Genomic DNA, 16,088 nt, shown 5'->3' on the forward strand with positions numbered 1-16,088 from the left:
CAAAGAATGAAAATCATATATCTTCAGCTTAAAAATAGGATAATTAAATTATCTATATATGAAAATAATTTAAAATAATAATTAAATATTTTTTAGACTGCAACATAATCCAGTGATTAAATAAAATATTAAAATGAAATAAATCTTTCACATTATGTCTCTAAAGTTGCACACGGAATAATAAATTTCTACGAGGTATTTGATTTTTAAAGTGTCTCAGAAAGTCGGATTTTTACGGATGTTTTTAATTACGATTAGCAATTTTTATTAAATTGATCGGACAAACGAATGAACGAACTGCAAATTATCCTTGCCGAGCAACGAACGACAACAGTGTTACCGAATAGTGTGCGGAAATTGCAGTGGTAAGTCATTATGAGCGGAACGATCTAATTGACATTAAAATTAATGCAGTCAGGGGCAATTTATTTACCACTTACTCCAAAGCTCCTGCTGACACCGGGCGAGTTACATTCGTTATTGGAGGCAGATACGATAATGATTAATGTGAAAACCGGTTTCAGCGAAGCCGCGCGTTAGGAAAAAGTGGCCGAATATGGCCACTTTATACCACTCAAACGCGATTCGAATTATGCCTGCCCCGAGGGTGCTTTTGGAATTGCTTTGAGCCATCCTGCAACACAGTGATTTCGTTGGATACTTAATTACTTCCGGGAACGCGCGAACCATGGCGATACGCGTATCGATCGACCACCAAATACGCTCGATCGATGCATGGACGGGCGAAGAAATTTGACGGATGACTTCTTCGCGTCGCGCGATCAGAAGCGAGATCGAACGATTTGCATACCGTCGGCCCGCTGCAATATGCAACGCCGAGGGGAACTTCGGGAAACCAGATGTATCCGCAAATGAATCCGTTTACGCAACAACGGCACGTTAATTACCTGACGAAAGGGATAACGAGTCAGTCTCTCTCTCTCTCTCTCTCTCTCTCTCTTTCTCTCTCTCTCTTCGTTTCTCGTATAAAATGTGAGAAAATCGCATTGATGAACTTTTGAATGATGAAGAGGACGAAATTGATATTGAACGCCCCTCTCTCTCTTTCTCTCCTTTCTATAACAAATAGAAAATAGAATTTATTTCTATCGAGTTCAAAGACCAGTTTATTTCTATTAATAAATACCACTCGATTCGACATAACAAAAACATTTTTAATATTTTATATTGGAAGGTAATAAAAAAAATTAAACCAAATGATCCATATTTAATCATAATAGTCAAAGATACATACGAACGATAAATTGAATATGCATGAGTACAGCGTATCAGCATTAGTGGCAATTATACAGAAGCGAAAACCATTTCTGCTATTTTCCGGTTTGACGTAACGCTTACCTGAAGCCGTGATTCCAGCATGGGGAAATCGCGTCTCGTAACAACCGATTCCCCTGGCGATGTAGCGAGAAAGCGAATGGGAACTAACATTGGGGAAGGGGGGGGGGCGGAGGAGGGGGATGGGGGCTGGAAGCAGTTCGTAACTCCTTGGAACTCGTTGGAACTGGTAACATCTTTGCTACTTCTCGAGTGACAACGGCGGAACGGGTTGCAAAGGCATAAAGCGACGTTCCCCGTCGCGAGACGCGCCGCCCGGCACACACGTCTTCGTAGTCTGACGCTTTGATCTTTTTTACGTACCGCGATGCCATCGGGGGATGCTGCGCTCTCCCTTCTGTGCTGAATGGACGGACATTCGAACCGTGTCCTTTTGCTACTTTTGACGCGGTGTCTTCGACTGTAAGGTTGACCGAAGGGGGTGGGAGAGAAGGGGAGGAGGCCACGTCGGGAGGTGAGAAGGAATAAGATGGCGCGCGGTAAAGAAAACGTATTTCTTCGCTCGTAAAATCAAATTTTCACCGGCGACGTGCCGGCGCGATAGCGTCATAATTATCTCGCGTCGTTGTAAACTTCGTTCGAAGGCAAATTAAATCGTTTGGCGAGAGCGCGCGTCGAACGAGAATTTCATCCCTCCTGGGCCTTTGTCGAACGCGCTAGAGCCGCGCGGTCGACTAACATAATATCGACGTATATCGACGTCGAAACCGCCCGTTAATCCATCGGTAGCAATAATTTTTGGCCCTAATTGCTCGATCATCTTCGATGAACTCGAAATTTGATATTTATGGGCGCGGATAATATTGGCAGCGAGCCGCGCGCGCGGCCAAGTTCCCATTATTCGTTCATAAGGGGATAATTCAGATAAACATACACGCGCGCGCGCGATGCAATGCGATGCGTCAATGTTACAAGCGCTTTAGCGTCGCGCGGCGATAATTATCGCGCGTTTCTCCGGCGCTCATTTAATATTTCAGGCGTGGCGTAAACAAAAGTGTATCGGATTTCGCTCCGGATGCGCGCGGCGGGACGGTCATATTGACCGGACGCGCGAAACGAGCGCCCGACATTGAGATCGCGCGGGGTGCGCGCACTCGTGTTACGTTGATAATCCCCCAATAAAACATACAGCCGGTGGATTTCGTACGGGTATACCGATACGAGTGATACAATACGTGGTACGGCGCATTTTACGCGGCATTATGCTCCCATTATTAAAACATATTACCGGCGTCCGTCGCGCGCGCGCGGGGCAGCAACCCGACGAGCCCTGCGGAGCGCGAGCGTAACGCCGATAGGGTTGATAGATCACGCATTTCCCTGACGCCCCCGTCGATGAGCCGGAGCACGGGACGCGCGCGGCTATTTCATTTTCCATCTCAGTGGATTTGCCGGGGCTAATCGATAATCGTACCACAGACACGCCCGACGACGCTCGCTGCGATAACAACCAAGCGTACGGGGAAGCAACTTCGCCCGGCATTGCGGCCATTCCGCAACGTTATCAACAGTCGGCAGCCGTTTGTTGCTGCCGTCGCAACAAACATATAATTTTCTCAAGTACGATACACCGCGAATTTAACGAGATCTCGTCCGCGTGTATAAAAATGCGCGAAAGACGTGGTGGAGCCACCCGAAGAATAATGTAGAAATTAGGAATATATCTTTTACAAGTACTTACATTTTTATGTATGCATATATAGATGCGTATATGTATATATAATACATATATACGACATCTTTTTTTAGACATTTCACGTCTGCCAATTCGGTAGCGCACATATCGAATTCCATTGAAAAATTCACTTCATTGCTAATTAATTTCTTATTAAAATTTATTCTAATTAAAGCTTTAAATTTGAAAAATCCGACCTGCATGCGACGAGCTTGCGAAGAGACGTGCGGCTTACGTCTTTTTACGCGTTGTTAAACGTAAGATTTCTTCGATATTGATTTCTCCAGGGTCCTCGAGACCACGCGCGCTATCGACTGCGGAAGTCGCCGGTTAAGCTCGTACCGTCGGCTGGTTACATCCGGTTGCTGGGAATACAGTTGGTCACGCGTCCAATGTAACGCGCCCGATCGAATCCACACTCCGGGTTTCTTTCGTGTCGGTCAATAGAGCGTCCGTGTTCGTCGCAAATTGCTGCCGGAACTAAACCGAGGCAATTAGCAAGCGTCTCTGCGTATGCGCGTTATTGAATTGGCACCGCGGCGACACGGGACGACACGCCGCCGTGTTCTGCAGATCTTCCCATTCATCCCCCGCTACACGAGCGCGCATTTCCGAAGCTAATTAAAATTATATCGCCATCGTATGCAGGCGCGCACGTCACATTAATAGCGCAGCGGGAATTTATTCTCGAAAAATGAGGTCGGTGACCGCGACGTCCCGTTCGCAGATTGACGGTAGAACGCGCGGTAACTGAAGAAATTTATTGAGACGAATGGTGCGCGACGCAAACAAAACCGTGAGAATTGCGGGTACATACGCCGTTAACGCGGCGCGTCGTAAAAGCACCCGCCCCGCTACGCCGGCCACGTTGCACCGAAATCACCACTTTCGCAACCGGAGAATTAAAAGGAGCCCGCCTAACGGTCAACGTAACGCCCCGGCGCGATTGTCGATCAACGTTACGACCCGCCGTTTGCCCCCGGGATCACAATCTTCGATGGCGGTAGTTGATCAGCGGTTTGCTCGCAAAAATTTATTTTGTCGGAGGAAAAATTTATTTATTTCGGGAGCGTATACGCATATATCTCGTATGTATAGGCTAGAAAACAAATGACTCTATTGATTCTCTATGGAACGTTTTCTATTTTATGAGACAAGAATGAAAGTTACACGCATGAAATGTGTCAAAATGTGCCATATATATATATATATATATATTATATGACGCATGCAATTTTAACTTCTTTCGAAACAAAATATCTAGTCAATCGCTCTCTACTATTGAATAAAATATCGAATAAAATTCGAATAAAAGAATAATATCACTTTCGACGTGTTTTCCGTCGCTCCATTTACGTGCATGTTGTACGTTACGCCTGCAGTGGAGCAAGTTCCATTTACTGGGTAACGTCTTTCCTGTTTTTATTAACCGATCGATCGACCTTACCGGGAAACTTTCGATCGTAACGGATAATGTCAACGTTGGAGTTTCGCGGTTTTGTTTGGCGGCACGCTATTGCTATGGTAACTTTGCGACTGGTTTGTGCGCGCGCACTTTTCTCCACCTTTGCACACGTCGCGTTTCCTTACGAAGACAAACTATCACCACTAAAAGAGACGATGAGCGACGTATTTCCGGTTATGTATACACCCGCGCCGGAATGAACGATAAGCCAATTAATTAAGCTGATGCCTAACGGTCACAAGTATCATCGATTCGTATCAATTGGTCGAGTTTGAACGGGGCTCACAGGTAAGGGTCACATTTGAAAGCCATTTAAACGACGCATTAATTAGCGGAATTACTGCATTAACGGTAATTGGAACGGAGAGCGATTGCCGCGATCTCTCGCGAGATCGTGGCTATTCACGTATATTTGCGTACCGCAAATGTCTCTTTGCACTATTAACGCTTAATTTAATATCCCAAATTAGTGAAGAACGTGTTTAATAATAAACTTGCCCCTTTATGACAGAAAATTTAATTCTTCGCTGCATCTTGTTTAACTCCCAGCGTCTTATTTTACACCCGACCTCATTATCATTTCAACGCTTTAACAATCCCATTTTGGCTTCAACTGTCATAAACTTATCTCTTCTATATTTATAATGTTCTCGTCTGTAATAAGTTGTATTCACTTGTATCAAAAATTACGCGTACGCGTGTCGTGCAGAAATGATCAGAAAAGTTGTTCCTAAAGATATCTCGTCCCGCTTTTAAAGCTTAAGGCACGATGGAAATTTGCACGCAGCGGCGGGCGGTGCACGTAGATCTAAGGTCTACAAATTTGAAAAGTTTTTCTTTTGAAGTTGTAGTATAAAAATCTAAAGCGGGAGAAACGTGAAGCGGGGCGAGAGACGCGCGAAAAAAATAACGAAAACAACAAGAGAAGCGAGGAGAAGCAGCGAGATGCCGATTGATTGTTATTACTTACCGCCAAGTCCACCCTGTCGCTCCGTTATGCTACTCGCAAAGGCCATAGGCATTCATCTTAACTACAAGATCGTAAATTTCACGAAGGGGGAGCATTTGACGCCGGAATATCTACAGGTTCTTTAGTTTACGCTGCTCTTATTTCCGCATAGATTTAGTAACTCTTAGTTCTCTTCAGTAACTCTTATAAATATAGGTTCGATCTGCAGGACAATAGAGACTTTATAAACAGGCGTTGAAAGTACAAAAAAATCTCAAGTTTTAAGCTGTCAGGGATATTTTAATTTAATTTGATTTTAGATTAATCCGCAACATACAATACCAACCATCAACGACAACGGTTTTATTTTGTGGGAAAGGTATCTGAGAAGTTTATATTTTAATCTCTGTAATCAAGCACACTTAACATTGAGCTGCAATCTGTGTTGTTACAGTCGCCCTATTATGACTTATTTAATCAGCAAATATGCGAAAAATGACTCCCTTTACCCGAAGGATCCGAAGGAAAAGGCCAAAGTCGATCAAATGATGTTTTTCGATGCTGGCAGTCTCTATTGTAATATGTTCAAATGCTATGTACGTATTGATTTGTTCCAAATTCTCTTTTTTTTTTTAATTAATATTACGACCGAGTCTACATCAGCGTTCACTGGATATTCTTAATGAAATTGATATTTTCTTGTCAGTTTCCATTCAATCACCCATTAATTCCTTTCCACAATAATTCGATTATAATTAAAAAAATGTCCTCTGCCTCCGGGACACTCGGAGCTATATTATATGTGCACAGTGTAATATTATACTCTGGCACAATTCTCTCTTTTCTTTGGTATCGCTTGTTGACACGAGGACGGATAATACATCGTCACCGTTTAGATGCCGGTGATCCGAGGTCTGGCCAATTCAGTTAACGAGGCAGATCTAGCTCGAGTGGAGAAATCGGTCGAGGTGCTCAACGCTTTCCTCGACGGCAGAGAATTCGCGGCCGGCGATAATCTGACCGTCGCCGATTTTACGATCAGCACAACTATCTGCACGATGCTGGTGAGTCTCCGCCTCGCGCGGGGGAATGACTTTATATATTCGATTAGTCGTCTACGCAAATATACCAACCGTAGACCGATTTCTCGATTGCAGTGTTTCGACTTCGATATCGGCCGTTACGATAACGTTGCCGCGTATTACGATCGGTGCAAGGAAAGCCTCGAGAGATTCGGATTCGAGGAGGTGCACGCTATGGGTGTTAAAGCGTTTACCGAGACGTACCACGCGAGCCTGCAGGAATCTAGTTAACGTGGATATGGATATTTGTGCACGCCTAAAGCGCGAGGAGGATCGATAGTAACTCGTTTACCTGAGATCGAGATTAGACATGGAATCTCATTATTATATACCTTATAGAATTTAAAATTCACTTTTTGCCCTCGCGTTCCCACGGCGTTTCAACGGCTCTGTTATAATAAACCAGATAATATAAGCGCTTTCAAAGCGTTGTTGTTATTGCATACTTAGCTTACCTAGCGGATTCCTTTGTCTAGACGTTACATCTTTGCGATAGCTACAGTTCTTTCTCCGTGCACGGAGTAGAGCGAGAGATTCGAATCAAATTATTAAAGTGTGTGTATAAAATTAAGTTTGACAAAAATATACTTCTGTAGAAACTAATTTATAATTAATTCTGCAACTGAAGATGACCTGTGTCTTTTTATCTTCCCCAACACTTCACCTCCTCTCATTACTTTTACAGCCATAACTTGTTCCTGTAAATGGGTGTCCACGATGAAATTCCTAAAGCTAACAAGAATCAATATTCATCCGGCAAATGTTGAAGAGAATATAATGGCAACGTCGAACCGTGAATTATATAAAGTCAACGGTGTCGTTATATACCTTGTCTTGTCATCATTACACTTCATTTTCTTAATTACAGCGTGACGTCCAGTCATGCAAAGCATAAAAGTTTTCAGGTGCACGAAACGTATTATTCTTCTTCAGCGCGTGTGGTGGGTAACGAGATAGATAACAATCATTGAAACAAGATAAAAGCTTAAAGCGATCGTTATTGATTTCTACACAGACAGAACCTTAGAGAGCGAAAGAAGAATAACACACACACGTTCCTATATTAATTCTAAATCTGTTAGAGAGTGACAGCTAAACGTTACTTGTAGCGCGCTGAAAAAGCAATAAAGAAGGAAGCATTAGAAAAACATAATGAGTAAAATGAAAAGGAAGAATAGAAGGAAAAGAATAAGTCTGTTTAAATGTTTTCAAACTCATTTTCTATCGTCTCGTCACGCAAGCGAAACAGAGAAAAAAATAAAAGAAGAAAGATGCTTATACATCGTCACGCGTGCAATATTGTTAATATTTAAATTTTATATCAACATATAATTTTCTTACACTCTCTTTATAAAAATCTTTAAAAGAGCATATGTATTTTAGGTAATTAGGGAAGAAATCGTTGATTTTACCCTTCTTCTTACTCAATTGCACTTGCTTAAATTAAGAATTGTATAAGTTAAAATTGTCTCAGTATCCGGAAAATATTTTTTTCACTTTAAACAAACGAAAACAATAATATAGTTTATTATTTTGTTGAGCCATGTCAGCAAATTTCTCTTATTTTTATTAAAATCGTGGCTTTTACTAAAGCTTGCACTAAAGAATCACAAAATGATATAATAAATTATTGATTTCTTTTGTTTAAAACAATTCTTTGTGAAAACAAATATTTTTCGGATATTGAGATAATTTTAATTACGATTTTTGGATTCAGCAAATAAAATTGAGTAAGAAAAAAAATGAGTCCAACGATCTCTGCGTGCTCTCCAAATTGCCTAAAATGGTTTAACCCCTTTGTTAAGAAATAAAATATAACGCTGTGTAAAATATGTCGCTAATTTTTTTATTTCGATTTGATCACAAAATAGAAATATAATGAGATATTTGATTTTTACATATAAAAACAGAACTCAGAAATTATAGATAGATCATATTTTAATTCATTTGAAATTTTAATGACGGTTTTAACAATATCGGATAATATTTTTGAAATTATGAATCATTAAAAAAAAATATTTATATGATTCAAATTTTAGAAATAAAAATAAATAATGCAGCTTTTACATTTATATCAGAAATATATTTAATGTATATAATTGTCGCACTAAGAATTGTATCAACACTTTATACAATGGCCATGTAATAATGTCAAAAATCGTGAATAGAGCATGGATTGCATGAAACAATAAAAAAATTAGGGACATGGTACGATATTCACTGAAAAGTTTAGTGGACGTAACTACGTCAAACGAGTAACTTCAACAACATAATTACAACATTCGCAATGACGATAAAAAATGTTATCGATGGTTTTAATATCTTATCTTGCAGTGAAGAGTCATACTTATCATGTAACTTCATTTAATTATATTTAGCTGTCCTCAATGCCGATAAGACGGGGGGGGGGGGGAGAAAAAGTACGTATCAGAATCCGACGCTCTAAAAAGAACTCGATAAGTCAGGTTTTGTTAAAAATTTTTTCATCTTTCTTAGTATTAGTTGATCGGTTAAAAATTTTTTTAATTGTAATGTAACCGAGATCTCATACATTCGAAAAAGAACATTTATAAAATATACGTTGCGCTAAAAAGAGAAAATAACTTATAAAAAGCTGTATTTGTACAATTACTTTAGTATTATAATATTTTTGTAATATTTCTATATATTATCAATATGAACAATGATGTATAAAGTATAATTTTAATAAAGTTTTTCTTCATTCATTTTATAAGTATTGCGCTTTATATCAGTTGATTTCTTCGACGGCCCTGGATATCCTCACGGATAATGTATCTTGCATGTATCATTTAATGGTTTATCTCCGCTAACGCTGGTAGTGGGTATACATGTGTATGTATTGGTTGCCCCTGCTGCATTATTACGAACAATTACGCAACAACCGGCGAGTAACCAGTGTATGACGATGACGAGGCGGGAATGCGTTTCACAGCTAGGATAGGATCCAGTCCGTTCTCGAAGGCGGCAAGAAACTTCTGTTGCCGCATTTGTCGGCTCATGCTGTCGAAGCGATTTTTCTTTTTCTCACTAGATAACCTTCCAGATATTTACAATTTATAAAATGTATAAAAAAATAATGTGTCTTTATCAGATTAATCTATAGTATTGTAATTTGGTATAAAGCACGAGAATATTACGTTTTATATAATTTGTATAATAATATTTAACATACATATATGTAATATGTAATAAATATAATAAAATAATTATTATATTTATTTCACATTTTATACACACAACATTATGTATTAAGTATACATGATATTTTTAATTATACATTTAATTAATAAATAGCTATAAAAAAGACACCTTTTCAAAAACAAGCTATTTTTCAAATGACTTGCAGTGGCATACTTAAAAACATGCACACATTTTCTCTTACGAGAACCAGTAAAAATCTACTTAACTTTAATTGGTGCTTAGGAAAACGGTCTATACAAGGTGATTCTAGTAACAGGGCTCTTTCTTATAAGATAAAGTGAAAGAAGAAAAGGTAAGCTTCCTAGAAATTCTATTCTCTTGCATCAACGCACCTGCAAAATGCAAATGTCTTTCTTTTTAAATAAAAATATAATTTTCATATATTAATCGGATATCTATTAATTGTTTTACATATAGAAAACTATCATGGTCAAAACTATAATATAGCGAGGTTTAACTTTAATGTCGCGACGTAAAAAAAAAACTTTTAACAAATGAATCCGATCTAACCGCTTATGCGATAATCTATCGACGTTATCAACTTAATCGCTTTACGTTAGTTAGTTTCGCGGAGAATTAATTTGCTTTGTAGGAAATTCCTAAGTATATAACTGCGTTAAAAGTTTAAACATGCGGCCGAACCGCAACTGGCTAATAATTCGATAGAGCTGCTTACGCGATAATGCTTCTCGCGTTCTCCTTCCGGAAAAGTTGCGCCACGGACGGTCAACCGCAACCGATTAAAACCGTCCGTCCAGTTTCGAGACACAGTCTCTTGAATGCGCGCTGCAGCATGCTAATTCGAAAAGCAGCTCGCATGAGCTTATTACGATCTTGACGTTATGTGCGCCGCACGTTTGCGTGGGAGCACGACGTTAACTTTGCGTAGATCTAGAAAAAAAGGCGCAGTTTTCATACATATAGCGTTTACGTACGCAGCCATCGATCGCGACTGTTTATCGTATTTGCTGACTATAGTCGGCGATCAAAATAATTGAAGCAATTTTTTTGTAGATAACTTACACGGAATCGCATTTAACTTGCATATAACTACCGCAGACGGTAGTTGCGATTGTTATAATGTTACATTGAATATTAATATACGCACACATTAAATTCATTCTGCTTCACTATTATTTCCGATTTATATAGAAATCACAGTTAGAATTACTGTAGTATACGAAGATTATACGAATTTCAAGATTGTTGCATTGCATTTGATATATTCTAAATAAAACAAGTATTTATTTTGTTCCTCAGAGAAACAAGGAATTTTGATTAAACATTAAAAACATCAAAATATTGCATTGGCTAACTGACAATTTATTCATTCGTAAAAGAGTCATTAAACATAAAAACGTGTTAGTTTACAGTTTATAAGCATGCACAAAGGCTAAAGCGTTATATAATCGGAAAAATAAAATTAAATGTCACGCACACGAGCGAGCGCGCGTACACACAGACGGGCGCGTACACATAGGAGCGTCCCGGTGCTCCGTTCAGTTGCGGATTATTTGAAGGATTTTCCTTCAGCAAATATCGAGTTAGGAAGGACCCATCTTTTTGATACACAAACCGAAGTATTTTAGTATCCGACCCTTAAATAAACATCATTTAGGTAAAATGTAAAGTTTGTTTAAAATTAAACTGAAGGAACAGAGGAAATGGAGAGGGGAAGGAGAGTTTGCCTCTGTGTTGTAACTTAGAAAAGCTGGATATCTTTCATTATTTCTCAAGAGAATCGTGCTCTTGCCCGGTATAACTATCCCTTTACGATTAATTTCGGCTTCGCAGCGTTTGCTCTCAGTACTCACGGTGATCATCGGTGATACCTCGTTCGTTACGATCCGCACGATGCTGCACCGCAACACATCGAGTGTACACGTCAGTGTAGGAAGGCGAAACCTTGAGACTCAAGGCTACGCAGACACTCGGACTCAATTGCTTTCACTTGCTACAAAGTGCCGTGTTGTCTAAGTCTCGGCGTTCCCGGAAGATGGTATTCCGTATAAACAGGCGACCCTGTGAAATTTACGTAACTTTCAGAAGAATCGAAATGAATGTGTGTCTGTAGCATTGTACTCCTCTCTTGTTTCGCAAACTTATTGCAGACTTTGTGTAACATAGAAAATTCACTTGTTCAACTGTAATTATCTCTGCCTTCTGAAGACTTTAAACAAACAATTAAGTTCCTTTAAGTTAGTCCGTAATTACATTAATGTCTTTCAAATTAAAGCAACTTAACAGCTGTTAGTTGACATCACATTCCTTAAAATTAAATATTTTATAAGATTTAAAGGAAAATTCTTTATTATTACAAAAACCACTTTATTTATACCAAAATTTATTTATTTATACTATAAAATTATCATTATTAACACAAAATAAGATACGTTCGTTAAGGAGCTAATGTTGCATTACCCAGTGGTGAATCAACGTCATTCTTTTTCCGCTGCCAATTCAAATCTCGCTGAATCAGTAAACCTAACAACGGCAATGCTGAACTTCAAAGTTTCCTCATAATGTGTAAAGATGAGCATGAGTTGCACATTTTTTGTATGGCGGCGAATTATCGACATGCTAGAACTAATTAGCGCTAGTTAGCCGATAAAGACTAGTATATACCTAGTATATATAGTATCTACCTCAAAAATGCTGAGTGTATCGCAAATTAAATCGCAGTATTTAAGTATCTGAACTGACGGGGCTTATCAGAATGCTCTTTAAGCAAGACCAACTTGTTAGCGGGGTTTTTTTTTTTCAATTTCGCGCAAATTTTGCGAATTGATACATTAGGAACGTAATTATTCGTATTTCGAAACGCTGAAACATTGAATAATGAATTTATGCAAGTTTCACCGAACTGCTAAAAATTTGCTGCAAAATTAGATAAGCGTAATGATAGCGTAGCGAGCAGGAGCGATTGGGTAGTCAGTAAGGTCGATTCGTGCCAAGTAGGGTATCGTTACTCGCCACTCGGACGCCCGATCTCTTAATAATGTAGGTATATCGCTCGTGCCTCGCTCGTGTTGCGAGAGAGAATTTTTATCGCTATTATGTAAATGGAACGTTTGGATCGCGATCGAGAAAGTTGTGACGAGGCAGGAAGGTGGCAACGCCTCCCCCCTCCTCTCGCGACTATACCTACATAGCAAGTAGTTTGAGAACCCCTTGACGCATAATCGATCTCACTCCCGCGTGCGTGCGGCGTAGAGGCTGTGCCGTGTTACGCGGGCTTTATAAATAGCCCGAACGAGCAAGTTGGTTAGACAGTCTGCCATAATCTCGTGCTACGCGCCTCCAGAGAATACAAACTGCAGGTTCGCAGCCCGGTTGTGACTTTTCTCAACCCGCCACATTTCTCTCCGCCTGTCACGAGCAATTCGCCAAAACTGCTAAAGTGATAAGGCCACTTGAACGATTGCGAATATTTGTGATTCACGGTGCGCGAGGTCGCGACTTTACAATAAAATTCGGAGTGCTTGAATTGCATTCCCTCGTTACGCGATAATTTATGAAACGTGGAAACTTGTTGGAGTCGTTTTCCATGTCTCTGCCCAGTGCCTAGTTGAATGTGTAAAGCCACCGGCGGTATGCACCGGTTCACTCTCATTATACCGTTAACTCACCTATAATTGACAAGTTTTGCTTCTGACTAATTGATAACGCAAATTTACGTGCCTTACATTCGATTCGTTTTGCGACAATGTCGACAGATTGTGTCGCCTGACGTTGTATCGCTCTCGCTGTTCTTCGTTCCCTCTCTGCTTTTCAGTCGCGCGCAAATAAATCAGTGTTGTGTTCTGTGTTCGATACACGAAAATTTCGACCTCGATCCGGCGCGTATCGTCGAAACTATATAGTTTCGCGCCGCGCTCGAATACTCCCGAATACCTTGACGCGCGATCGATCACGCTGACCACTTCATTAATAGCGCGTCGCGCGTTTTCGCAGATTTCAAGATGCCCATCGATCTTTACCAAGTTCCCGGAAGTGCGCCATGCCGGGCCGTGCGCTTGGCGGCGGCAGCCGTAGGAGTGGATATAAACCTGAAGAATGTTGATCTCATGGCCGGCGAGCACCTGAAACCCGAATTTATTAAGGTGACTTGTAATGGAGTTTTTTTTACAAAACGAAACATATAAGGATACAAGTGCCCGAGGATCCTTAAATTAAATTATCTTTATATCAAAGGCATAAGTACACAAAAGCAGTATTTAGAATTTCCTTATTTTTAAAAATAATTTATTTAAAAAATTTAGAATATTTTTCTTTGTTTAATATTTTTTTTTTTAAGCCGGTTTCTTTGTGAGTTTCTATCGCAAATTGCTTAAATGGCACTTCTTCGGAATCGATAATACTTGGCCTCGTATTGCTACCGTGTCGCTTAATGTTTATGTTGCGCAACATATTTATTGGCGTACTACGGTTTTTCATATTGAAAATATTGAAGGTGTAGAAACATTTTACGTAAATAACAAAATGTTTTATATAACGAAAGCATTAAATATTCTGTTTACATACATTTTATTTTTCTTTTCATACTGATTTTTTAATATATAAATTTACTTTGCAATAACATCGACATGCATTAATACGGCAAAGATAGATACACAGTAATTTATGATAAAAACTAAAAATTGTTCAAACTTTTTTTTGATTTTAAAAAACCGTTTCTTTAAATAACAAAATATATAGCATATTTGTGTTTTTAAATTTTCGTAATTGACTTATCGAATAAAAGAATATTCTAAATTTATTTAAAATCATTATATATTATTATACAGATTTAATAGATTTAATAGATTATATAGATTTAAAATTATTATTATTATTTTACGTTTTGTTTTTGATATAGATGAATCCGCAACATACGGTACCCACATTGGATGATAATGGCTTGTACCTATGGGAAAGGTATTCATTTATTAATCTTTTTATCTTAACATTTAACGAATGTTGCAATTTTCACATATATGAAATAAATATATTTTTCCCTATAATCTTCGACTTTCATGTTTTTTTAAGTTTAACTTACTATTAGATTTTATATTTGCATAAAGCGAACTGATTTCAGATTTGTATATACATATTAGATAGATACATACATACATATGTTTTTTACAAATTCATTCGTAAAATTAATGTTATTTATTACGTTATGAATTATTTACGAGCTTGCATCGATTTGCAGCCGCGCGATTATGACCTATCTGGTCAATCAGTACGGCAAGGACGATTCTCTCTATCCAAAAGACCCGAAAAAACGCGCCTTGGTTGATCAGAGACTATACTTCGACTTGGGAACTCTGTATCAATCATATGCCGATTATTACGTAAGTTAGCCTTGGATTGTATAATACTTTGTAAATCATACTCAATGCACAATGATTGATCAGAGACTCTATCAGAGTTGATGCCCATACATATACATGTATGTAAACGTTAATTGCAGTATCCGCTGGTATTTTCCGGCGTCACTCCTGAGCAAGCAAAATTTGATAAGATAAACAATGCCTTGAGTTTCTTGGACAAATTCCTAGAAGGGGAAAATTATGTTGCGGGAAAAACCTTAACTCTCGCTGACCTTACCTTGGTCGTTACCATTTCTAATTTTAAGGTAAGAAACTGATTTTACGCAGACATACATCATCGCGATTCTATCATTCATTAAATCGGAAATTTGTTAGTGTAAGATAGAAAAATTTCTTTCTTTTTAAATAAAATATTATTAGTTCTGTTGTTATTTGTAATATTAATTTTAAGTCAGTTTTTATGGTTTTTTTAATTTTCGTAACACTTCGCGCGTATAAGTATATTCATTGCAGACAAATAAAATAAAAAATACAAATTTATCAAAGATATATAGTTTTGCAAATTATTATAATAAAAATAACATTGACATAGCAATTTAAACTTAACGTTTCCCTTCTTGCAGCTTATAGACCACGACTTGAGTAAATATAGCAACATTCTGAGATGGTTTGCCAGGATCCAAGCCGAAGCTCCCAAATACAATGAAATCGAAAGCGTCGGTATAAAGGCATTTAAAGATTTTGTTGATAATCTTCGAAAAAAGAAGTGATCTCGTAACATAGATTTAACAGTTGTATAATGCATTGGTGCTTTAATATTTTTACAGTTGTCTTGTAGTATTTTTATATATCATAGATTTCGATTTTGCACAAATAAATTATGATTGTTAAACAAATTAAGCGAGTGCTAATTTAATGGCATTTAATATGTAGTAAAGACATGTAATATTTAGATTTAACAAGAAGCTTTAAAAATAAAAATAAAACAGAATTAAAAATCTGAATTCTGGAAAAACAAGTTCGA

At 38.4% G+C, this 16,088-nt stretch overlaps 1 protein-coding gene across 3 annotated transcripts; it reads left to right on the top strand.

Moving 5' to 3' along the window:
• Window positions 1-4,628: 4,628 nt before the first annotated feature.
• On the top strand, window positions 4,629-16,088 carry LOC105452483. Of its 3 annotated transcripts, XM_011693612.1 has the most exons (10): window positions 4,629-4,784; window positions 5,342-5,582; window positions 5,766-5,824; window positions 5,900-6,041; window positions 6,342-6,513; window positions 13,704-13,852; window positions 14,608-14,666; window positions 14,944-15,085; window positions 15,205-15,369; window positions 15,688-16,088. In XM_011693612.1, the coding sequence occupies exons 2-10, from the start codon at window positions 5,442-5,444 to the stop codon at window positions 15,832-15,834; spliced, it is 1,176 nt and encodes a 391-aa protein (XP_011691914.1). In that variant the 5' UTR covers window positions 4,629-4,784; window positions 5,342-5,441; the 3' UTR covers window positions 15,835-16,088. The 3 variants fall into 3 exon arrangements, with proteins under 3 accessions (XP_011691914.1, XP_011691912.1, XP_011691911.1); XM_011693610.1 differs by lacking the exons at window positions 4,629-4,784; window positions 5,342-5,582; window positions 5,766-5,824; window positions 5,900-6,041; window positions 6,342-6,513 and adding an exon at window positions 12,964-13,069; XM_011693609.1 differs by lacking the exons at window positions 4,629-4,784; window positions 5,342-5,582; window positions 5,766-5,824; window positions 5,900-6,041; window positions 6,342-6,513 and adding an exon at window positions 13,092-13,340.

The sequence above is a fragment of the Wasmannia auropunctata genome, unplaced genomic scaffold (genome assembly GCF_000956235.1).
Source record: "Wasmannia auropunctata unplaced genomic scaffold, wasmannia.A_1.0 LD336031.1, whole genome shotgun sequence".
Classification (NCBI taxonomy): domain Eukaryota; kingdom Metazoa; phylum Arthropoda; class Insecta; order Hymenoptera; family Formicidae; genus Wasmannia; species Wasmannia auropunctata.

Coding starts and splice junctions, on each gene's coding strand:
- LOC105452483 (XM_011693612.1), top strand. CDS start 5,442: ATGCCGATTGATTGTTATTACTTACCGCCAAGTCCACCCTGTCGCTCC. Junction 5,825..5,899: donor GGTTTTATTTTGTGGGAAAG/GTATCTGAGAAG, acceptor GTGTTGTTACAG/TCGCCCTATTATGACTTATT. Junction 15,086..15,204: donor AATCATATGCCGATTATTAC/GTAAGTTAGCCT, acceptor CGTTAATTGCAG/TATCCGCTGGTATTTTCCGG.